Below are 26,454 nucleotides of genomic sequence, written 5' to 3' on the forward strand. Positions count from 1 at the left end.
GGAGATAATACTGACAGTTCAGCTGTCTCAAAAAAAGAGATGAATTTATATTTTAATATAAATAATATTTTCAGTATAAAAAATTATATTTTTTTGATTTTTGTAAATTTAACCCAATAAATGTTGAATTATTTTTTCATATCTATCATTAGAATAATATTATTATAAGTATAAGAGAATCTAACATCTTCCTCTCTTTATCTCATCAGTAGTGTAGTAAGCAGATAATTCATATATCCGTCCTCAAACTTGAAACTATCATATTTGCTAGTGATTAAAAAAAAAAAAAAAAAAAAAAAAACAAAAAAGAAAAAAACCGTGTGCCAAACCACGCTTGGCATTTTTTGCAAACGAATTGTTCTTTCGACTCCGCGATCAATTCGCGCCAGGCAATTAAATGTAAAAAACACATATTTGATATATAAATATCGTGGAGTGTACATTTCTCGCGCTACAGTTTTCGTTGCACCATATTAAAAACGAATATTTTTGCAATAAATTGCGCATTCCCCGACCGGGTGTAACTCAATTTCATCCGGCTTGATCTCCATTTCATCAATTTACATAACCCTCCCCCTGTAATACAATGAAATCAGTTTGAGAGGTAAATTCATAATACTGCGGCAACTTTGCCTACGCTTCTACGCCCCAAAAGAATTTTGTTTGATAATTAAATTATAAACCTTCGTCAATGAGCTTCTAAACAAATATATTTATCGCTTAACATGAATTATCGATTTCTTTCTTTTTTTTTTTTATTGCTCGTGTCAGTCATCATTTTTCCTTACGCTCTTGCCTTGCCCTGTTTTACAGAAATTTATGCCAAGCTTTTTCAAAATGAATTTTCAAATGCTTTCCAGTGCTTTTCATTCTGAGGAGACGTAGTTTTCATATATATGTTTCCTATAGAGAAAACAGGAGGTTTTTCCCGGCGGTTATCTCGCGTCGGGAAAGAAACGGCGCCGTTCTTTTCCCCGACGGCAGAGAGTCAACGCCAGTTGGCAAAAGCGATCGTCGCTTCGGGGCGCGGCCGCACGGTTGGTCTTTCATGTGAATTAACGCGCGGACGGAGACCACTCTTGCGACTCAATGCAACGGCGCACTTTGTGTTTTTGGGCATTCAGACGGTATATTCGGCGGGAGAGCACACGCGGTTTATCTGACACGCGTACACACGAATAAGTCGAAGGTGCGCGCGAGTACGAGGCTGGACGAGAATGAGGGAAGAGGAGAGAAAGAGGAAGAGTCCATTCAGACATTGAGGCAGTTGAACCCTCCGGCAGGCACGGCGGTCGGTCGAGCAAGCCCTTCTTTCCTTTTATATGTACATGCTATATATTCCCCGAGTTTTAGGCACAGAAAACTAAAAAGCTAATTTACTTTAAAAGTATCTGAGTGCACCGTCATGTGAGAGGGAGAGGGAGGGAGAGGGAGAGAGAGAGAGAGAGAGAGAGAGAGAGAGAGAGAAAGAGAGAGAGAGAGAAGGGGAGACGAAGGGGAAATGGATGCTTCATCAAACGTGAGCTTTTGAAAGGCTAACCCCCGGGCTAATGCAGCCAGCGACAGATTGGCGGTGGCCGCCGATTCTCTATGTTCTTTTGGCTCTATCACTCGCTCTCTCTCTCTCTCTCTCTCTCTCTCTCTCTCTCTCTCTCTCTCTGTTTTTATTTCTCTCTTTCTGTTTATGTAGCGAGTGGCGTTTGTTTATTCGCTTCCACCAATAGCGAGTGGTCATTTCGCTGATAGCTCAAACAGATTGCGAAAATGTCCAAACGTATCTTTATAAAGATGTTTCGGGCGTTGTGACGAAAGAGAGAAGAAGCGGGAGAGAGACAGGGAAATGAGAGCTTTGGGAAGATTGCTCCGGATTAATTTCAGGTTTTAAATCAAAGCCCCGAGTCGAAAGGTCAATGCGTTTCGGTAATTTTGATTCGTTGAATCCGCGCTGGTCAAAGCAACGTTTGTCTATCCGCATGTTATCGTTATTATATAAAGCACACAAACGGCAGAAGTCGATGCCACACAGATGAAATATTAGAGAATGTGAGAAAGAAAAATTTAAATATTAAATATCTATAAATAAATAAATATTACACACGTGGATAACAAGTGAATGAGTCGAGATTATAATGATAACATCATCGACCTAAATATTCCGGAAATGTTTCTAGAACGTTATTCTCCTTTTGGCCGATTTATAATTTTATTTCCTCCTTACGCTCCTTTTCACATACATATACATATACAGCTGCAGTTTGAGTCAATTCCTTCTCGCATAATTATACTGCTTTGCAATTCTGAAGTCAGTCGCGCTCGTCAGACGATCGTTTCGTCACAGTCCCGTGGAGGGAAACTCGTGGACGCATCGCCCCGGGAAGGAAGGGGGATAATTTTTTTTTGCTCGCACTCTTCGCCGGGCACACAGAGAGAATCGCAGTTGTCTGCGGGGACGACACAGTCGGTCTCAGGGCCGTCACGTAAGTCGCCGCATTAAACGCGCCATTATACTTGTAAATCCCGAACAATTAGCCGTAATCAAGCACAGGAAACCACCGGGCGAGCGAGTGGGTAACGCAATTATTTTTAAATAGGATTCCGCGCCGGACTGTGCGCGCGCGCGCGCGCGTTTCTCGTAAGGACTCCGAGACTACGACTACGGGTCGTGATTATTAATCCGCGCTCGCGAGCTCGAGAGATCGTTAGGCAGATTGTGCAACAAGTGCATAAGCGCGGTGCCGCGCGAGTGCGAGCGACGCGCCGGAAGTCGTGCGCGTCGCACCGCCGGCACCTGCCCCAGCTTTGACATCGTGATTGTCGATGGTCTCCGTTCCGTTTCGCGAGTTAACGAGCCTCGAGCTTATTCGCCGAATAATTCATGCGCTCGCTTCTACGAGAGGCGTCGAATAATTGCATCCTACGGAAATGTGTGCGCGCGCGCGAGGACGCTCACGGGCATGCCGTCACTCCGGCGAAGCGTCGATCCGGGATGTGTTAACGCTAATTATGTAACATCACGTGTACCGGATACCGAATCGATTCGGCCACTATCGGTAATTACGTCGCATCTTGTATCTTATTGGTCGAGGCACCTTTCCGAAATTTTATAAAAGCGTATAATTTATATTTTACTTCTCTTTGCACTTTGCAGCCACGTGGGTTATCTCTATGTTGAATCGCGAGGGTCAAAGATTAATTAATAATTAATATTTTTAAATTGTATGATATTTAATTATTCGGTCATGTTACACTCATTCCATTGTCTTAATTTATTACTTTGAATTGTTTAAAAATTTGATCAGATCTGAAAATAATTTTGTTGAAACATTAAAATTAATATATGAAACGCTTAAACACGATAACATTACTATAAAAATCTTTAATATTCTCAATCAAATTGAACGATATTCATATATTTTAAAATTATTTTCAGACCTGTATCTAGTTAAATTTGTAGATATTTCGACAAAAGTGTTCTTTCCGTTACATTACATTAATTTTTATTGGATTTCTGGGAGATACTTGAAAATAAAAAGTGTATATATAAAAAGAAATAATAATCTTTTCTTCTCTCGAAACTTAAATACTAACAAGTCACCAAACACCGATACGCGTTCTCTCTGCATCGATTTTACTCGCGTGTCGCACGGCTGATAAACAGCCCCACCGGATGTGTCTCGATTGATCTTGCGAAAGTTCACGTCTAACGCTCGGAGAAAACGAGGGAGAGAAGAGAGGGAGAATGAGGGTAAGCCGCTTCGACGGTCAATTCCACTAACGGCTCAACGCGATTGAGTCGCGAGAAAAAGCAAGCTGGGAGCAAAAAGCCGCCAAACGGAACTCTGTCACTCTGGTTTGCCGAGACGGCCAATGATCCGTCGAAGGCGGCTTACAAAAGTTTTAATCGACGCCTGTCTCGTGTCTCCTTCATCTCCGCCGGCCTTCATTCCGGACGGCTAAACACACATTCGACTGATCACTTTTTTTCCTCAAATGATCAATCTCAGTCCAGTGGAAAAGTCCGTCGCTGTTAATAGAATTAAGAGCGAGAAATGCATTTTTCGCGCTCGAGACCGAAATCTGAACGTGTTCAGTTACGCGTTAAATTTTGCGAGAGAGGCTGATGACGACGCAACGCGATGGATATGTAAGTCTCGTCAGTGGAGGCGTCTTCTCCTCTTTAATGCCGACAAGCCCCATGGACCGAAATATCGATCCCGCTGAGAGAGCGTACCCCACCGTTGCGAATTATCCCTACGTAGGAAAACCGACTGACGTCATAGCATATATCCCCTTTAGTAGGTCACTGTGTCAATTTTCGAAATATAATTGAAATAGCTGATTTTTCGAATAATTGCTCTCGCAAGAGTGCAGAGTGCAGTGTTCAAATTTTAAAGAATCTAAAATATTAAAATTTCAATTTTTTTTCATCTCATTTATATAAAACTTTTGCTCCTATTTAATCGATACTTTTTTATTGAAATATTGGGTATATATTTAAATTGATGTAAATAAATGATAAACTGGCATAAAAATAATTAAATGTCTAGTATGTTATATAAAAATTATTAAAAAAATTATTGAAAAATAAAAAGTAAAAATTATTAAAAAGGTAAAAATAAGAACTCAATTTCTCAACATCTTCCGTGAAGCTACCTTCGTGTTCAAGGAGGCTCAAAGTCGACGTCGAATTATCGTAGAAGACACGATATCTGTCAGTTACGAGAGCACGTCCGCACACTCCATTGAAACTTTCCTTGATTCTTCAGCACCTTCATACAACTTCTATCCAAAAGTAAGCATATTCGATTTGCAATCTAATCGACATGCTGAGGGATTCGAGTCGACCTTGAACTCTATACGATTGTACGGTATAGTGTTTTCGAAATCGTCAAAGACTGCAATCTTTTCTCCTAATATTTCAATGAAAATCATTATCTATCATTGGTATGATCAAATTTCCCTTCTCTATTTTTCCATTTATTTCATAACAATTTTCTCTTGTTCGAATAGTTGATATATATTTGTACATCATAAATAATTTTTAATATAAATTCATATATTTTTTTGGTCCAAATTTAAGAAATATTATGAATTTATTGCGATATTTTAATATACTTTATAAAACAACATAAAATTTCGATTTAATAAGACAATTCAATTTAATTTAGTCAATTATGATAATATAACATCACAATTACATTTATTGAACATTAGTTCTGTATTGTTGACCAGCAATGAACAAAGAAAGTGAAATTTGTTTAGATTTAGAAAATTTACTTAGATTATGTCTAGATGAATAAATAGCGGTCTCTACCTAAAAGTAACGAAAAAAATCTCGCGTGCGTTCAGGTGAATTGGATCGGCCGATTTCGCAGAATCGAATCGATTCACTTTCGATGGACAACGCTTGTCCTTGTGGCGTGTGCCTGAAGTATTCGTGGGACTGAAGTTCCTAGAGCTTCTCGGAACGTCAAACCACACGTCTCTTGAGTGGTCGTTGATTGGATTCGATGACTTGCCAGGTAGATCTGAAAAACCGCCGAAGTCCTCCGCGAAAGATTAAATCGGCGTCTCAATAAACGCGCAGACGCGATAAAAAAAAATTTAGATTTTAATTAATTTATCATGTTGAAAATTTATCATGTCATAAGTTTGTCGTTGTAATATTGGATAAACATTTATATTACGCTATACTGTAAAACAAATCGAATGTATTTTTTGAAATCTTTTCAACACGAAAAAGAACAATTTTTATAAAATACTGATAAAATTTAAATAAATATTTTAAGAAATTAATTTAAGAATAAAATTTCTGTCTGCAGTGTGGTAGTTCATACAATAAAAAAAAAAGATACAGTTTCATGTGAAAATTTCGCTAAGCGTTTTTCGTTTAAATAATAAAAGATTTTTCACTTTTATAAAAAAAAAAAAAACATTTTATAGATTAAAAGCGTAATTCTAACAATCCGCATCAACCGCGATACGTCACCTTCGTTACGACGTATCACAAAATAATTGCGGATCGATGGCGGAGGGAGACTTCCTAGCGCGAGCGGGGGCATTTCTTATCCCGGATATCGATTGCCCGCTTCCCGGCGGGAACCCTCCAGCGACGGCACTAAGAACGGTCCCGACTCCGTAGGGTGAGAAGAAGGGTGTTCTTAGCAGGGGCGGTGTGTATCGCCGAGCATTACTTTTATTCCGTGTCATTTGAGCCCACACTCGCCCTCTCGACGCGTGCTGCCTCGAGCCAAACACAACCCTCGCGGATGCAATAGATTTCCCTCAAAGTGGTTTCGTGGCCTCTCTTTCTCTCTCTTCCTCTTCCAGCCCGAAAGTAGTAAGTTGTACGTCCGCCGCGCCATATCTTTTGTCTGCCGGTTCACGATTGTCCTCTTTCTCCACCTCCCACTTTACCGATGTCGTATATTAGGAACGACTTGTCGAATAGAACGAGATAAGACCAGTTTTCACAGACAACGGGTGAAGACATATAATGGAATAATTCAGGTTTGATAAAAACAACAGTAATTATAGTACTTTTGGTGCATCATAAACTTGCACGTTTTCATTTTTTCGAAAACTAAGAAGATTTCTCCAATTTAAATTAAACTTTTGCGAACTCGTGCGGAAAATTTCGCGTATCTAGGTTAAACCATAGTTTTTCTAACGGCAGCCCCGCATCCTCGCGTAAAAGTCGTAAACGCGGGAACGGCGAAGTGAGAGATAATCGGCAGATTCGCGAATGATTTAGTGAGAGTCGGGTCACGTATATAGCACTCAGCGTCGCTCGTAGATGTCGCTCGTAAAAATGCATCCGTGAATACGCAAGAAACTCGACATGGATACCGCGAAGGGTGTCCGGGGGGGGGGTTGGGTGAAGAGGTTGAGGCGCGGCGAGGTGGAGGAGAAGGCAGCCGCGAATCGGCGGTCCCACCGGTGGCAAATCTCGTAACGAGGGCTCGTATCTCGGCGGATCTTTATCGTCGGCAATTACGCCCGGTTCCGGCGCGGCCCGGAAAAAGGGTGGGTTGAGAGCCGTTGGCACGGCCGCCGTATGTCCGTGCGGTACATACCTACTTTGCCGCGGCATATCGGCGCGGCGCATGATCGTGGAATTATATAAAGATGAAAAGTTAATGCCGGGGCACGGGGCCGAAGCGTGTGTGTGTATGTGTGTGTGTGTGTGTGTGTGTGTGTGTGTGTGTGTGTGTGTGTGTGTGTGTGTGTGTGTGTGTGTGTGTGTGTGTGTGTGTGTGTGTGTGTGTGTGTGTGTGTGTGTGTGTGTGTGTGCACGCGCGCGCGCGAAGAGGTCTGCCGCCCGGCCCAGTGGCATATCGGCTTTTGCCCTAACCCTCAATCACTGAGGGCTCTTATGACCGCCCGCCACGATCCACCGGGGAAAATTCTGGGCGATCTGGAGTGGGCGACATCAAATATGCAGCGCGGGTCGAATCTACGGTTATGTCGCGGGATTGCGAGAACGGGGGGATCGCGCGACTTACGGAGAACGCGGCGCCTGTTTATGGCGCACGGTTTGTCAAACGGCACGATACGGCGGATCTCGCTGCCTTCCTCTCTGCGCACTGAATATCGCTATGTTATAGCAATAAGAGACCTCTATAATTCTCGAGACCGCCGCTATAATTCTCAATGTTCGCTGGAAAGCGCTCGGTAATTTTATTGTTACGAGGACGGGCGAATCTCTCGCTTCTAAAAAAAGGTAAATCTATTTAATATCATTTAAACAATATTTTATGTACAAGTGCCTCGACATCTTTTTCGAGGTGATTTCAAGTTACAAATTGAGAGATAGGAAGACTAATCTACCTACGAAGGAAGTGATAATTTCGTGTCTTCGAGGTATTTTTTTACCTATTCGGGACATCATCGCCGTTCTCTTCCTCGCGGCAATACCGTCTTTAAAGTCCGCCGATGCGGATACGCTCTCATCGTGGAACGTCTCATCATCTCACGTCGGAGCGCGATTTCCTTGAAGATTTATCGCGTGCCGCGATATGGTCGATGGTGCAAAATTAGCGATAAAATTCGTGTCGCGGGCAGACGCGTTGATCCTTGCCTGAGGCCGCGCGCCTCCTCGGCGAGCAAAGTCCGCCGGCTAAGTCGCGCGCGCGACGTCAATTTGCACGGAGCGTTTAATGCGACGCTTGATACGGCCGAGCCGAACGCGATTTCCAAGTACCGAGCTACTACGACGTAACCTATCGGAGCCTTGAATAATAAATGCGCGGGACACGGCCGGTCACGCTACCTAGGAACACCGGCTTGTCACTCGAAATGTCAGACGAGAGACGTCCGATGGCTGCGCAGACTACGGAGGCTATTAATTAATGAAACGCCCGCGCCATTATTGTCGGTAGTAAACATCTGGTCCGGTATACATGGCTGGTGCCTCGTCCTTCTCGGCGACGTGCCACCTCGAGCCGACCATTCCGCCATCGGGCAGACATTGCGAGATTACAATCCTTGAAATGTTAGTTTTTATGCGGCTTAATTTTAACGAAATTTATACGCCTCAAAAATATATGTTGTTAGTCTCTTTTTTATAGAAGGTAGAACTTGAAATTTCTATTATTTTATAATGTTTTCTAAAATAACTAAAGAAATTAGATGATTAAAAATTTTCCTTGTTAATATAAAAAATTCAAACTGTATAAGTTAATCTAATAATCTAATTAAAAAAAAATTATTTTAGAAGTTACTGATATTGCGTATTTTGAGAATTGCCATCGCGCTCAAAGATTTATCATAAACGTTACGTACTCGAAAATTCTCAATACCACATCGAACACATCTACTTTAATTTACAGCAATCATATCGTCGTGGATTCTGCATGCTTGAAGCTCATTTCTGAAAGATCCCAAGTTTTTCCTGCGTAATATCGTTTCTTTCCGCGTGTAATGCAAGTAAACGACACCGGAAACCGGATGGCTCCGAGCGATTCCGGAGCGGCGACCGCCGCGGATAAACGCGTGGCGGAGTCGATTCACGAGGCGGCGGCGGTATTCAATGAGACCTTGGGACCGTCATGCATCCCGGAGTCAGCTTCCGTGAGAAACGCCGAGGACAAAGTATATACGCCTGTACATATGCCGACACCATCGGGAGCGAGAAGGTAGGAGCTCGAGTGAGGGGAACGAGGAGAGGAGAAGAAAACGCAAAACGAAGAGAGAACGAGAACGAAGCTCCACAGTGATTCCTCACGAGACACGAAGCGAAGAGAGAAACGAGCGCGAGCGTGCGCGCGCGCGCACGCGCGTGTAATGTATGCAGATTGCAAGAGTGCCATTATGTCTCTTTCGCGCGTGTACGCTAACCCACAACACCGCCGTTCTCGCTCCGTCTTCAACGCTCGATCTCCGTCCCTCCCGCTTCTCTCTTCCTGCTCTTCCTCCACCTCTTCCTCCTCCTCGTCTTCCTGCCGCTCTTTCTATGCCTGGGTATATACACAGAACGCGGCGATTCACTCCTACGAAAAGCGTACCGCGATAGCATGGCATGGCACGATAATTAGCATTGATTACGCAATAATCACGCGACCCGGTGGCGGCGGTAGCGGCCATCTTATGCCTCTCACACGTCCACGAGAAGGACTCCCCGTGCCGACCCCGAAGGGTTACGCGAGATCTTTTTCTGCGAGAGGCGCTTAGGATCTCTCACGTGGATCTCGCCGCATGCATCTGCCCATCCACGCGCGCTCTTCCCATCCGCGTTAGCTGCCATAACGCTCCTCCGTTTCCGCCCTGGCTCCACACGGAAGCTATGCATCCATCCTTAAAGGATTCCTCAAAGAGGGTTTCCTCGACGCAATTCGCAGTGACTTCGTGATGATCTCGGGATATTACACGTAATCCATGGCTGGATACTTTAGTCCTTCTTTAATAACAGTATTACAATCTTTTATTCTAGGAAATTTATATCGCAGATAATTATTAATACATAAATGTGTGTGTGTGTGTGTGTGTGTGTGTGTGTGTGTGTGTGTGTGTGTGTATGTATGTATGTGTAAAAACATATCACACATTTTGCGACATTATTTTTTAATAAAAAAATACTTTATATTTTATTTACAAATATAGAAAGTAGAAATTATAAAAAAAATAAAAGCTTTAGAGAAAGGGTCTCGCTTTACAAAATTTGTAAAACATGGAGCTACTATTAACGCCAGAATTTATTCTCGATTTATCATACATTTACGTGTCGGATTTAATAGAGATCATAAAAGCGGATCGGCTTTTACTTGTGCCGGAAAGGTACACGATGCTCCAAACCTGAAAGTTCGCCACACGAACGTATATTCGTTGCATACAGCTGTTTGAAAAAGAAGTCACGAGCAGGGACTGAAATTCGAAGCAAAGTAACCTCTGTGCCGAGAGGTACCAATTAAGTAGAATTATGCCGTTCGGTGTGTATCCGCGTTTCTTATCGCCATAGGAGGAGGAAATGTATCTTTCCGACTCGTCTCAGATTTATGCCTTTCGTGCCTGTCGGGCACTTATCGTAATGGAGCTCATTCGGACTCTCTAGGTTTCGTAGTCACTTTTTTTCATATTCGAGAGAAAGAGATGGAGAGACCCTGCGATTTATTCGCGCGGCGGATTCTGCGAAGGCGAAATTCGCGACGACCCATGGTGACCTCGTGATCGCGCGAGGTCTGCCGAGGGAGATCGTCGTTTCACGCGGATAACCTCTGAAGAGATGTACCTGGACGCGCGGAGGAAATTAATTTCCAGATCGACTAATCCGTGCGTTCGTGTATCGAACTCCGTGGGGAGTACCGTCTATCGAGTACCGTAGTTTCGCTGCGTGAAACTGCAGGCCGCAGTAAAGTCGGCATCATCACGTCTAACATCTTGATTAGCAGCCAACCGTTAACAGAACGTACACTTTTGCGAAATATATTTCTAGGATTGATTCTCGTATATCATTTCATCATTATATATCATTATATATTATATATCATTATCATTCATAAGAATTTATATAAGGAAATTTCACACAAACAAAACTTCGCCGAAATTTTCTTTTTGGATTACGAACTTCTCTATTTTCACAAATTTCAGCAAAGTACCGAGTTCAATCGATGATCGTTCGTTATTACAATACTATCTCGCAATTGTTTAAACAATGTTCAAAATACTATGTGTTTCGTGTTACAGATAGAGATATTGAATTACGGCATCAAAGTTCGATTTCAACTAGAGATTATACCGGGTTCGGTCCTTACGTCTAAGGGGCAATCTCTTGCCGTTGGGTGTCCGTAGGTTACGCAGCGTCGTGGGCGTATAATTACTCGTCGCTTAAGGTCCAGGAGCGGCGTAATGTCTCGCGTTTGTCAGCGGAGGCCTCGCTGTTCAGCGCGGGAATGCTATCTTGCCGTGGGCTAACCTGAGGAATCGGAGTCGGAGACCGCAGAAGGAGAGTACCACGGGATCGTGAGGACGGAGACAGAGCCTGGCCACCGCAGATTACTTAGGTAATTGGTAAATACGAGGGGTTACCATCCAGTTTTCACCGAGGGATTGGACTGACTGGCTGATACCTCGCGGCGCTTCCGCTCGCGTCGTCCCCTTCTCCCTTCTAGTCCTCGCCTATCTCTCTCACGCTTCCGTTTCTCCGCCTCGCTCCGATTTTATCCGGCGGAGGACCGCGCGGGATATTCGCTTTAAGAGGGGAAATGAGCCTTAAAATTGTTTAAAGCGGTCGGAAGAAGGGTCGCCGGAGCCCCTTAGTCTTACGCAGGATGTAACCCAAAGCCTTAGGGAAACCATGGCACTTTGCGGGACAAGAAGCTTCCCGATCGACGCCAAGGATCGCCGATAAGGAAGCCAATCTTTCTTGGATTGATTATCTTTGCAAACAAACTTGATCTATTGAAATATTAATTGTACCTAATGCGAGAAATCACGGCGTATATCGCAAATAAAACATGTATATATGCAATTTTGCTTACAGTGTTTTCAAATGTTTAAAAAAATATACTGTACAAAAAAAAATAAAAAAATATTCATATATATGTATATATTTTATATAGTTCCATCCATATAAACAATCAAATAGCATAATATTGAAGATTCAGATATACCAGAGTTTCTTTCTTTTACTCGTTTCACAGACTGACTGCAGAATGATAGCGCGGCGGTTTCGATTATGGCGATTGTTCTTCCCCGTGGTGTACCAGCGATTACCGGCCACGTCATAACCCCATCATCTTCCTGGAACGGGAAAGATTCACGAGGAAGACACGCGGCGAGTAATTTCGTTTTCCTCGTCGGTGCTTCCGGCTCGCCTTCCTAATGAATAGTGATTAATTGCCGGTACTCTGAGACCGACTCACACAGCCATTAAGCCCGTCAGAGCCGATTCCGTCGAAATAATTACCGGCACTCGGCGCACGCACGCACGCACGTACGCAAGCACGCACGCACGCACGTATATACGACGCGCGCGCATTCTACCTTCATTTTCTCCAGCTCGCGGTTAATTTTTTAATTGCGATGATCACCGGCGACGCCTGTGTGAACGCGCGTGTGGAAAGACTACCATTAGATCTCACCTGCGTATGCTAATTGTGCTATCACCATAGCTCATAAGTTTTCTTGCTCATTTTTCAGGTATTTCAATAACGCGATAAATAAAATGTAATATTTATTACTCGGTCGATTGATAGAAATTTAATTATTTCGATTTTACATCTCGAGATCCTCTCACTCCATTTGCGTGAAAGTTTATATCGAATTCTTCGTCGATGGTTTTTTTGATGTTACAGACTAATTTTTTCTATGATCAAGTTTTACTTTTCACTCCGTGATTAATGTCTAAGTAGGATCTCAGGCGGGGCATGCGTATTGTGAAATCGTGCGAGTGAAACAGAAGTGTAACCTGTAGGATCAAGCGTAAAAAAAATATTTCCGCGTGCCTGGTCCGCGCGCTACGTAAATCACGGACGCGATGCAACGCAACGCAACGCAACGCAACGCAACGCAATGCAACGCGGTGCGGCGCGGCGCATTTAAAGCGCACGCATTACGATAATTACGGTACTTTCTTCGCAATGCCGCGCGGTTCGCTCGAGCGCGACGTGACGTTTGATTATTTAACTGGTTCTCATCAGGCGTGCGGTGCAGCACCGGGGTAACGACAGCCATTAAATACGGATGTTAATGCGCGGCGATTAATGAGAACGCGTTCGTATACACCGCGAGATAATGGACGAATAGAGCGGGAGAGGAAAGAAGGGCTCGCGCGAGTTCGAAAGAAAAGAGATCGGCATCGAGCAGGGATAACAATCGAGCGTGCTAACGGTATTCGTAGGAATAGAAGACTCGCTTGTTTCTGGCTGAATGAGAGCGACAGTTTCCGACACGCGAAAGCGATGCGATTTGAATAATAAGAGTAATCAAGATAATTATAATATGCATAATAAGTTACTTGGGATAATTAATGCGCTGGAATATGAAGGATAAATTTAAGAATCGTTATAAAATCGTGGGAAATAATGATAACTTTATCTCTTTAATAAATTTAATAAATTTTCTCTTTTATAAAACTATTAAGATATTAACGCGTGAGATTACCGAACAAAATTATCTTTTCAAAAAAAGTAAAAAATATGACGCGTCAAGTTCACGCGCCTCTAACTATTTTCTGTGCAAAACTCTATTTTTTTTTATGTAAATATTTTCATATCAGTAGATAAACTGTTTTTTATTACACTTGAAATCTTTCTGCAAAAAAATTTTTGCTATTGAATAAAAAGAGTAACAGATAAAGATTATTATAGACTTTAATAAGCCACTAAATAAAGATGACTCAATATATAATTAGTCTAAATATATAAATAATCTAAAATCAAAAACAATAGTAACGAATATGTATTATAATTTTATATGGTTTGCATCCACACATATTCCTAGATTGACACACTGAGATGTGTATTCTCGGCAGTAATTGCTATCACGGTGCCACTCGAGGCATGGACCCTCTTAAGAGCAACCCAGATTGATTCACCGGCTATCCAAAAGCGTGCGGATATCTCGACGCACGAGAGAGTGAAACCGGAAGTTCTCGGGAGAGTATTTTCGTCTCCGCACATGGCGCATAAAAGAGGGAAACGTACAATCCAACGTACAATCCGTGCTCCGTCGATTCGAAAGGCGGCCTTACGAGATACATCTAATTTTCGAAGTCGCAAAACATCCGCGATAATGGTGGCCTCGTTAATTGTACGGTGGCAGGCGCGATAGCAGTCCGAACGAGGATCCATCCCGCGTCTCATTCTCGCCTATTTTCCCACCGTCCGGGAGTCCAGGAGTTGCTGACGATCATCGACACGCTCCGTAATCTACATTCGTATTCTATACGAGATTTCTAGATTCTTTGCATTGCACGTCTCTCGACCGCGGCTATGAAAACTCGGGGAGAAAAAGAGGAAGAAAGGGGGAGAGAGAGAGAGAGAGAGAGAGAGAGAGAGAGAGAGAGAGAGAGAGAGAGAGACCATAAGCCCTTTGCCACTACTGGCTAGTGGCAAAGTAGAAGCAACCATCGCAACGACTCGCCCGTCGATCGATACATTCCGCATTCCGCCGACATTACGCGTGCACCTCTCTTTCACTTATTTAACGGGATCTAAACCGACCTGTTCAGAATTCTACGAGGGACTGTCCGTTTCATGTAACGTGTCTCAATGCCCTTATCTCGTAACATTAAATCTGTTTCTAATGGTAATGTAGATAAATTCTTTATCCGCTTTAAACAGACTTACTTTTCCTTAGAAAAAAATTGCATAACTCTCGTTTCACTTTAAGAAGCTTACAATGTTAGAAACGTTGCCAAGTAAATTTGAAATTAAAATAAAATTTTTATTACAGCAAAATAGAGACATAATTAAAAATGTTGAAGAAAAAGCCTAAAAGAGAATTTGCTGGCGGAAAAAAATCTAGAATCTCTTAGAATTAAATGTATTAAATGAAGGAGAATCTCGTAGCGATATTTGACGCACGATGCTTTCGTTCGGTGGAATCTCCGGAAGCTGGTAGCCCGAAATCCCTTCATCCCGAATTGAACGCGCGAGGAGCAGTAAAAAAGATACGTGTGCCGTTACGACAGTCTTCTAGCCCGATCGCTCGTAATCGTAAATCAGTCGATAGCGACAGAGTACAGGATGGGTGCGCACGTTCGAATGTTGCTTTATTTAAGAAATGCATCGCGACGAGTACGATGATGCACCGCTCGCATACGAGCAAATTTCCAGTCGAGTAATCGGTCGGATCGCGCGCTCCCAAGGATCGCTTCTCTAAATAACGCGCGCGAGGATGGTAATAAAAGGATAATGACCAAAACGAGAAAGAAAGAATGAGGGAAAGGGGGGGAGAGAGAGAGAGAGAGAGAGAGAGAGAGAAAGAGAGAGAGAGAGAGAGAGAGAGCCAGGGAGACTGGAACTCACGGGCACGATCGTGCGCCGAGAGAGACCGCGGTCCGATCGCAGCACGCTCGACAAATTTATATTGCCATGACAGGCAGCAATGCGCGGCTCTTCGTAGCTTTCGATAAAACTGTGGGATATTTTATGGCTCGCTTCGCGGGAATCGTTACTTTTCTAGATGTGGAATTATCCCTGATGTCGTCACGAATGGACGTTCACGACGGAGAATTCCCTCGGGTGTTCTCTCGACGCTCAGTGAAAAGTCAGTTGTGTGAAACGAGAAAGCTTAGACGGAGACATTTGAAGTCAGAGGACTGTGTTCACCATTTCATGTTAAATAAAATTTGCATAAAACAAGACTCACTTTTCCAAAATTACAAAAGGTAAATAACGTGAAATAATGTGTTCACAAACAATCATGTGTGATAATTAGATCGCATTGATAAATTTAAAACGAAACACTTGTTATTCATTAGCTAATTGATTAAATGTAATAAATTACAATGTATAATAAATTATAAGTAAATCTTCAAAACTTTGTTCAGAGCATTAGATCACGTTTAATTTTAATGTATAATACAAATATAATGTATAAACAAAAAAATATATATCACGTAATCTCGATAAATCCTGTTTTACGCATATTGACAATTAAAAAATATATACACGTGAGTGTATATTGTACATGTCACGCTATATATCACGCTATATCTAGCCCATGGCCTCCAACCGAATTTTTTCGGTATACGTTATTGCTTCCGAAGCAATTACAAGTACGGTAGCCCCGGACAGAATTGCATACTGCACACCCCGTCCCGCCTGGCTCTATAATTGTTTCGACGATTCCTCCACCTCGCGAACGGCAATTGCACCTGCTTCGATTTTGCTCGTTTTTTGTGGGAGGGGCAATCGCCTTATTCCCATCCATCTCCGTGACCTCAAGCACGCAACCTCGAGATCCGATTGATACACGACCCCACCACCGAATCGTTTCATCATCGACCCTGAATCTTCCACGCCTCGACATTCTCATCGACATCGATGGCGAATATAGTCACCATAGAGCTTCTCAATTAATAATAAGTGTAATTGTATATTTAACCTGTTTGTTAAGAGAAAGTGTAAAAATATTCGAAAGTATAAAGATAAATCGATATTAAAATATTTGTACACAAAAGTGCACGATATTTTAATATCGATTTGAAAAAAAGGAATCTTATGTGAATCTATCTTTATTACAAAATCTAAATTTATAACAATCTGCGTCCACATCGTAAAAATGTATACACACATTTCCTCGCTATATTTCTCTTAATATTATCCGTCGATTATTCGATCCCTAGGTCCATAATGTGTAATGCGCTCGCGGGCGCATAATTATCTATTTGAAACGTCCTCTCGGAAACGTAGAAACTACGCAATAATAGCCGTCAGCACGCGGAGAGAAACACGACGGGCAAACTGATCGCCGTAACGACACTACCGAGCACCATGCCGACGGCAGCTCGCGCTTATAGACGTTTCTCCGAAACGTGTCTCGAGGAAAGCACGGGTGGCGGGAAGACGATCGTGCGACGTGCGAAAAAATCGCTGGCGCGGCCGACCGGTCGACCGGACGGCCGCGCCGCTACCGATCTGAAAATCGCCCGGTAATCGTAGGTTGCAGAATATACCAGCGGCAACGTCGGCGGCAAGGGGGGACAGGGGGCTCGAGAGTGCGTGCTCCTCGAAGCACAAGCGACAATCGCCGGTTCCCAGCGGCCGGCTCCGCGGACGACCTCTCGGCCTCTCCTCGGTCGAGCGAGATCGGCCGCGCCCACAGCGTGAAAGAAATGCACCGGTCATATGCGCGCTCGTGTGTGCGGGTGTGTACATGTGTGTGTGCGCGCGCGCGTGTGTGTGTTCTGCGTGCGTATGCACCGGAGCGACCGGCCACCGAGACACGAAGGGACTCGAGATACACGATTGCCGACGCTCACATTCACGCTCACGTTCACGCTTGTATCGAGTACCCGCGGGTATATCGGCTCGCGGCATCCGAGCTATCGCGCGCGCGCGCGCGAGCGAATCCACACCAACGTAACGCAAAGCGCAACGGCACGACGACGATGAGGGAGGACGACGAGGGACGACGGAGCGACTTCGTGCCGCCTCTTCGTGCTGCAATTTTCAGCGTCCTCGGTTCGCGCGGCTCTCTTCTCCAGCGAGAAATGCCTACCGTGCACTATCGACTCTCATCGTCCTCTATCGCCTCGTCCTTGTTGGCTTACGTGTGCCGTGCCTGAAAATTATCCCTCTCGTGCCACCGGCCTTCAAGCAATTGCGGCCGTTAAGGGCTAGGGAGATCTTCCCTTTAAATTTCGCGAGAGGGAAAAGAGAGCGTATGCGCTCGCTGCGAATGTGTAGAATCGGTGGATAAGAACGGGCATTGATTGATCCGTTTAAGTTCACGCTAGTGATTGTACTCTTTCGTATACGTTCTTTTTTCACACTGTTGAAAACGGAACTGTGCACGAGAACGCCGGTTTAGCGTGTTACTCTTATCCGTTGACTATAACGTAGGTGGCAATTGGATCATCATTTATTTCGAGAGCGCACTTCTCTCGCAATTTTAATTCTATCATCCTTCATGCGATGCCGTCGGGTGTCATTGACGAATGATTGGCACGCCACATTCGTGACTAACAATGGACCCCTAGACGGCAGTGTGCAATGACAAATAGCCGTCGACAACTCGCGCCTCCCACGTTGTCTTCCAGAACTTGAAGATAGCGACGTCGAGATCACAACGCGATACGCGGAGACGTTAATCGAGAGAAAATCTTAATCGCAATCGGGATTTCATCAAAATGTAACTTTTATTTTCATTTTTTGTCAATTTGTAGTCTATTTGATAAAGTTACAGGAATTAGTTATATGAAACTCATGATTTATTCGTTCTCTCTGTTTACATGGCTTCTACGTAATAAAAAAAATCCCTTTGGATAAATACTCGGAGTAACGATTAACGCGTGCGCCACAATTTTTTCGGTAGTTTCGCTATTTTGTGTATTTAACACCGCAGAATCCAAACCAGTTTCAAAAAAAAAAAAACCATCTATCTAAACTGATAGATATACACACCCAACCTTGAATTTCATTCCGCGAGATTTACACGAAAAAAAAAAAATTTCCCCGACGTAAAGCCAGAGGAGAGGAGGATCGTTCCTCTTGAACTCTTTTGGAACTTGGCCATCTCGCTTGGCAATTTAGCTTTTGAAAAAAAAACTATCGAAAAGGTTTCTGAGGACACTCCAAAGACGGCGAAAATTCTATTCCGGCGAAATGCAACGAAATCGCAACGAGCGCGAGATGGTGAACGGAACGATAGACGGACGATCGCACAACTTTCGCGCCTCCGACGCCGCGCGTTCGGAGAGAAGATTCCGCCAGGGTCGGCGGTTGTGGTTGTGGTTGTGTATACCCGAGAATTACGCGCTACCTGGTAAAGCGAGGCCGCGCGAGTGGCCCCGCGATTCGTTTGAGAAATTGATACCGTGCGCGGAAAGCCGCCGCGGCATTCGCACGTAATACTCGCGGCTCGGACTCTTTTTCCGCGGCGGCGGCGAGGAGGGGAGAACGCGGCGTTGGAGCGTCGCGCGATGCGGAGAGGTGAAAGCCGTATACAATACGGGCGCAAATTGGCACGTACCGCGAGCCGAGCGCGGCTATTTGACAGGATTTCTCTCGGAGGAGTTGCCGGAGGAGCGATCGATTTTTATACGCGTCTCCGCAGCTGTCGGCCGTAGGAATATTCACACGAGCTTCCAATTGACTTCCGCGAGGCGAAAAATAATATTAATTGGTTATTTGTGTGATAATTTAATCCATATTTTTGGTCAAAGATGTAATATCTCAATAAATATGCGGGATAAACATATTTTTCCGACTTAAAATACACGCATGTAATTTATTATTTTATGCATGTATACTTAAAATTAATTATTCGATCAAGAATCCGTAAATAAAAGCTTTGAAGTGAAATATTTTAACAGCTTGAGCATTCAAATGTTTTCTTCGTGTCTCTTTGTGAGTGTTATTATTTTTCGAAACTTTGGATAGACATATACGGACGAGTAACGTTTTCAAACAAAAGAATTGCGACTCCTTTTCTAATATATTATTTTTTAAATGGCGTTTAACTATTTTATAAAAATAATTACAGAGAATGAGATCAAAGATAAGGCTCTTTTACGTTTCAAATATCTGATTCTAGTAATTACTATTTTCTGTTCCGGAAAAGCCTTACGTAAAAGCGACCTCGTAAAGTTCGCGATTGAACAATAGCGGAAAAATAAAATTGGGTTCTGCCTGCGGAAGGATCGCGGTTCGATTCTCCTATCCTCGATCTGCGATTCGTCGTAACTAACAGTGGACGGTCGGTCATTCCGAGTTTATTGCAAGGGCGTTCTCAAGGGGGGAGAGAAAGACGGGCGCGGTACTAATGCATCGTCAAGTGCTAATTACAGACTACGTTGTGCCTTTTCCCCGGTAATAGCGAGAAATTTTATGGAGCTCGCGGTGCGTATCGCTTCGTCTCGCACCGACCTATCCTAGACCCCGTCGAACGTTTCCCCCAGGCATCGATCTTCGACGTTCGGGGTTACTGCGGCCCATAAACCACTCGGCGATTACACAGACGAGGACATTTATTCCTTCGTGGGAGTAAATAATTCACGAAAAGAATCGCACTTTCTTGACTCCCTCCGCCCGCCGTAAGAAGCCCTTATAATTACTAGAAGCGTGGCAATTATAGCGTGCGGGTAGTTATAGAGACGTGGCAGCACACGAGACATAATGACAGGCCAAGACGCGATTGAAATATACACAGAAGTGAAATATACACACACGGCAAAATGATGGCGTGACGTACCGATTTCAATGATGTATATGTATGATTTTGTAATGAGACAGTCCCGTCTCGACAAAAAACACAGGAAATGTCTTGGGCACGAATGCTCTCTGCGTATCAATTGGGCACAGCTTTTACGACGAAACGGATTTCGCAACAACTTATTCAATAAGACCGCGCTATAAAATTTAATCGCCAATTACTCGCAATTACTCTCATCGTCTAATTGCGTCTTCGTTATGCCGCCTGTTATGGCCGCCACTGTCGGAAGGTCGCACGATTCGACACGTGCATCACGCTCGCTCAAGACGGGAACGCGCATCGCTCGGCATCACGATCATAAATCACTCGGTCATAAACGCGCGCGAAATCTTTTGATCAAAAGACCGGAAGGTTTGGCGGTACCGCAAGCTCAGGAAGGAGATCGCATCGGTAACTTCGTATAGCGTAGCAAAAATTATTCACGCGAACACTTCATTTTGCACACGAGCGACGCGAGTCTATTTTTAAACATTTTGTTAAAGTCACAGTATCAATTAATAAATCTGATAATCTGATGGAAAATGCATTTTTTTTTTTTTAAACGAAATAAAAGAAATCATAGTCATTACTCTCTATGAAATAAATTCAAGATATTTCATATTTATTCATAGATATCTAGCACTTAAAATTCTGCTTTAAAGTAATGGCTATTTCTTTCAATTTATTAACACGTGCTCGGCTTGTATTCTTTTTCAGTTATTTTCCAATCTTGTCCGGAAATATATCGGAGCGATCCTAAAACCGTTTTCTTTACCGCGGGACGAGATCGTACGGAGGCTGAAGCCGGTCTAAACGGCGGGAAGTGACGTGCGCTAGAGGCGCGACGTAAATCCGAGTCGACATCGTCCAGAGGGGAATGCCGCTTCTAGGTAGAATGCCCATGGCATTCGGCAAGAGGGCCAGACCGTACTGACCGTACTTCATTATCCGGGAGTTCCCCCGGCCTCACGGGTCATCCGTTATCATTTTTACAACTGCCGCCATTCAACAATGTCGAATAAACTCCGTTAGGTATTGCGGACCCGGGCCGGTCCGCATGGGGATCCTTCGGTTAAGGCGGCGTGCGCTTTTAAAGGTATCGATCCTCGCGCACCGCGAATCCTCCTCCTTCTCTCTCCCCGCTCGGCTTGATAATTTATCGCCTCTCGCGGCGTGCACCGCACCTCTACCTCGGTTGACGGATGCATAACGAACATACAGGGACGAGCGCAATGTCCTTCGCAGTCGGACGCATCGCGTCAATGAAACTAGCAATTTCAGTATAACAACTTGAAATACGATAGGCAGCTTACCCGCGAGGTATCCGCGTCGAAGCGCGCCGACGCGAGCTCGCGGAAACTTCTTGGACACGATCGATCTGCATGATTCTACGCGTTTTCCCCTACAGTAGATGTTTTCTCAAAACATATGTAACAATAATGTAAAAATAAATATAGTAAATGTTATATTTATATGTATCAGATTGATGCGGAAGAATTGTTCTTTTTCTAAGTGTTGTATTGAGTAAATCTAAAAAGTCAAAATTCTTTGAAAAAGATATTAAACAATTTCGCTTCAATTTAAAAAAAAAGAATATATCGAAAAAAAAATAAATAATCCAGATGATAGAAAAAATTAAAGAAATAACCAAAACAACGTTGCCAGTAAAATTCCGATATCATTCCATCCGTAAAGGCGAGCGAGAAAATTAGACTCGATAGAGCCAAGATGTAACAAATGCCCGGGCTCTTCCTCCGTTCGCGGAATGCTTCGTATTTCCGTGGCGGAGTCATTTCCGCGATATCGAGAGCTCGCACCGCATTCCCTTAATTCCGGCATCGAGGATGAATCGTCCTCGCGGCCCCGCATTTCACACCGTCACCGTACAGGTGCATTCACTCCGTGCGGATATCGAGGTTTAATTTCCGCAGAAACGATCCTGGAAGAGAGGAAGAGGAGCTCGACGGAGAAACGGGCGACGGAGGGATGGGGAGAGAAGGCCGTACTTGGCCGCGTAGTCGCTTAACAAGGTGAACTCATTACCATTCGTCAATTTGAGGTACGTTCGGCCGGAGTGACCAATGGCTCTCTATCCCGTGTAATGGGGTACGGTCCGACATCCGTCACCGCGGCACCCCGTGCCAGGGCCGTTATAACTAGAGCACTCTCTCCCCGTCCTCCTACCGACTCTCCCCTTTTCCCTACCCCCTGTACGGCTGTACGGCCGCTAACATTCTCGAACGACACGGGGAAGCGTGCTCGCTCGAAGAGAGAAGCGTATTCAACGACATGGAAGGACCACACTGGAATCGGAGCTTCGGGGAATTCGGGGCGCGGGGAACCGTAAGAGAAAGACAGGACAAGGATAGCGGGATGGAAAAAGGGGGACTGGAGAGAGATAGAGGAGAGAGAAAGAGAAAGAGAGTCGGTCAGCGCCCGTGGTCCCGGAACGTGGCCCCGGGGTTAAACGAGTTCCACTAACGAGTTGACAAATCGAGTCTCGGGGGGGTCGTGCCGAAGTAGACCTATAAAGCGAAGGTCGTGGGGGCCGCGGGTCCACGTCGTACGTATCACCCGTTACTGCACTCCGACACGTTTATTGCTCTTGTTCGCGGCCTCGTAACGAATGACTCCACGGCAGTCTCTCTCTCTCTCTCTCTCTCTCTCTCTCTCTCTCTCTCTCTCTCGGCGTGATGGGGGTGCGCGAGCGGGACGGTGGAAGCGCGAGCGAGTGAGCCGAGGCAGGAGGAGATTGTAGATACTCCGAAGAGACGAATGAGAGGATACGATGGGAGAGGAGAGGAAAGTTCGTTGTTCTCGTTAGTGGCGCGCACGCACAGAAGGAATAGAAGGACCCCGTCTCCGACATTCCCTCGCTCGCCCGCTTCACTAGTTTTTCCGCCGGCTCGGAGAATACCATCGTAAATTGCGAAAGGCTAATGATCACTGGTAGCTTAGTGTCATCTAACGTGCGAGCGAGGTCGTTACTCTTTTTCTCTCATCAGATTCTCTTCTTCGGATGACATTTCCGACGGAATGACAAGTATGATAATTTTATTCGTTGATGGCCGTTGATATTGCGGTAGATGCGAGACGATGATTAATAAAAAAAAGCATTTGCATAAACAAGATTGGAAAAGAACTGAAATAGTAAGAGGTAGTTGGGACGTAAAGAATCTCCGAGTTGAAATATATGATATTTACGTATGAAGAAAATGAACGTAGACAAAGGGAGCGCGAATGCACGTTACGTATATTCAAATAAGTTCGACGGTTTTGTTGGCGTTCACAAAAGAATCAGCTCCGTCAGAGCCGCCGTAGGACTCATCGCCGTCATCGACGGGGAGACTTTTGATCGCCGGCAGATGTGCCGGCAGGATCGTCCGCCGCACGACAATTAGTGACGATGACAAGGATCGCGAGTCGCGCCTACCACCACCGGAATAATACTAATGGACGTCGATCATCGCACGACCACGTTAATCTACGATCGCTCTTTGTTCCTTCGTTCTCCCCGTAAGGCCGCGCGCGTCGCCTAAAATTAGCACAGTCAGAAAAACGAGAAACAGGCATGCGGAGAATCGCGGAAGAGTTACGAGTAAAACGACGGAAAGCGCCTGAAAAATCAGCCTCATCGCGGCCGAAGATGCGTTAGACAAAATTGACATCTGCCAATCAGGCAGCGCCATCAGTGACGATGACACAGGGATACTCGTTGATAACTGATGACTACCTGTCAATTGTTAACCACGGGTGTCTTCGTTCCCGGTAGCTTCTCCCATTTTTCCCGCGCTCTAATCTCACGTGACATCTGCCTCGCAATCGTAATCACCCCCTCGGCTATAGAATCAGGAATCAAAAGTCTTTTGTTGCTTCCTCACAATGTAACAAAGCCGTTGCGCTGCTGCCGTCATTATTAGTAATCCGAAAGTCCTCGCTTTTCCCCCCTCGCTCGTGACCTTCCACCCGGTTTCTTTGCGCGCGAGTCAAGAAATAACCCTTTCCCCACCTTGCTCCTCGCAGCGTCATTCTCATCGCAAGAGCGAACGCACCACTTTCCGATAGTCGAGCGAAACAAGCGTAACTTGAATCCGACTAGGGAGAATCGGAAACGATTCGTACGCGTCGAATCAACGTGGTTCTCCGAAGGTCGATGCCATATATAGGATAAACTCGGCTTCGCTTCTTTCGATCCTCTTTGCTCACTCCTTTCTTCCCCCCCTCTCTCTCTCTCTCTCTCTTTTCCATCATCTTTCTTCACATCTCTTTCTCTCCGAAGAGTATGTAAGAGTATGTAAGAGTACCTACTACCTATGTACGAAGGTACGAAGGTACGGTGCACGTCGTTCCAGTCGGCGTCCCTACGCCACCCTGTTATTTTCTGGAGGGCAAATTATCTCGGGGCCGCGGTGGCGGCGACGGCAGCGGCGGTGGCGACGGCGGCGGCGGCGGCGGCGGCGGCGGCGGCGGCGGTGTGCTCTCGATGTAGATTCGCCGCGTGCAGTGGCCGATGCCCGAGCATTACCCCTCGGCTCGGCCGGGTAGCCGCACGGAAGAAGTAGCATCTTCGCGCACGTATCGCGAGCCACCACGGCGCATCAAGGCACGTCCTACTGGATTGCGGCTCCAACGATCTCGCCGTGCTGCTACCTGCTCTACGTGGACGACGCCGCGCCGTTCTCTCCTTCAAGGCTCGCTATTGCGAGCCCCCGTCTCTCCTCCGCGATAGGTGCCTGTAGGTGCTCCACTCTGATATCCCGTCTCTTCTTCTCGCTTTCTGGGTCTCGGGTATGTAGGTAAATAGACGCTGCCGGCACGCCCGGCTCCGTGCTACGCCTACCCGAGATGAATCTGCTGTCGTCGATTGAAGGGCAGCGTATAAGACGGACGATCGATCGCGATGATCAACGTGTGGCTCTTCTCTAGAGATTCTGATATCGTCTTTGTCGATATTCGCGTATATAATTCGAGCAGTCTGCAGACATAAAACCAGGAAGAATAATTTCCATGCGGATCCTGTTATTTTCAGCCGTTTTGCTGTTCGTATTAATATTGTACTTGAATTTATCGATCTCGAAGATTCTCACGTAGATGATAAATATAGGAGTAGAAATTCTACGTTTAAACGGTGCATACGTATCTATTAATACTCTATCGACATTACCCAAAGATGTTAATGCCGTTCAACGCATTTGCGATCGTATTTGCAATTGTTTATCGTTGCATTTTCATCTATCTATCTCTTCTTGCTGCATAATTCAGGGACGGGCAAAAAGAAATACACTCAATTCTGCAATAAACTGTTGATCGTAAAGAAAGAACCCAACGTAACGATCAATAATCGTTTAACCACTTTATTCAGTGAATTTTGCTGTCTTCGTCGAACACAAGGAAATATTCATACCTATCTTCAACAGGAAGTTTCCTCGAAGGGTTACGATTACAGAATTGCACCTCGTACGAGCACATCGTTTTGCTGCTACTAGTTTCGTGAATGCGGATTGCATCACGCTATGCTCAGTTTGCTTTTTGTCACGCCCTCCTCGTGAACACTCTAATTCGAAAGTCCATAAATATGGATTATAATTTAGCTCGTGTCTATTCGGTCTATGTCAATCAGAAATAAAAGAATGCTAGAAGCGTAATTGCTTAACTACTCTCTTCGACGAATTTTTGAAGGAAATGCAATTTACAGTACTGATGGAGAAGCTTGCAGGCATGCATGGGAATAAATATTTCCGCGTACACTTTCTCTATAAATTCGTACCATTATTGCGTCCTCATGTACTACAAAATAGTAGTATTATAATAAATTATGTGTTATATAAAATATCAAATAACTTAAAAATCGTGATATTCGATTAAAAATCGCTCTCTCTCTCTCTCTCTCTCTCTCTCTCTCTCTCTCTCTCTCTCTCTCTCTATTTTTAATTATTTTTCGACGTCTTCTTCGTTTGTTTGATGTCATATCAATGTAGGAAGCAAGGAGCGTCTTGCGTGGTACTAAAAGTCGGTACCAAGAGCCAGAGAAGACCGGTTAGTAATTTCTCGCTGCCGCTTACATCGTAGAGTTAATTATAATGTAACAGATAGAGA

General features: G+C 44.6%; 2 protein-coding genes across 2 annotated transcripts in view; one reads left to right on the forward strand and one right to left on the reverse strand.

Annotated features, from left to right (window-relative positions):
* The window catches only part of LOC105427321 (uncharacterized), a 345,326-nt gene that overhangs the window by 245,178 nt on the left and 73,694 nt on the right, over nt 1-26,454 (reverse strand). The gene's annotated exons all lie outside the window — the stretch shown is intronic.
* The window catches only part of LOC148934944 (uncharacterized), a 38,482-nt gene continuing 20,977 nt past the window's right edge, over nt 8,950-26,454 (forward strand). The window contains exons 1-3 of the mRNA XM_089083303.1: nt 8,950-9,093; nt 11,182-11,282; nt 24,682-24,843. Coding sequence (XP_088939429.1) covers nt 8,950-9,093; nt 11,182-11,282; nt 24,682-24,843 — 407 coding nt within the window. The remainder of the gene's footprint in view (nt 9,094-11,181; nt 11,283-24,681; nt 24,844-26,454) is intronic.

This window comes from Pogonomyrmex barbatus, unplaced genomic scaffold, assembly GCF_055798465.1.
Source record: "Pogonomyrmex barbatus isolate J1 unplaced genomic scaffold, ASM5579846v1 scaffold7, whole genome shotgun sequence".
NCBI lineage: Eukaryota > Metazoa > Arthropoda > Insecta > Hymenoptera > Formicidae > Pogonomyrmex > Pogonomyrmex barbatus.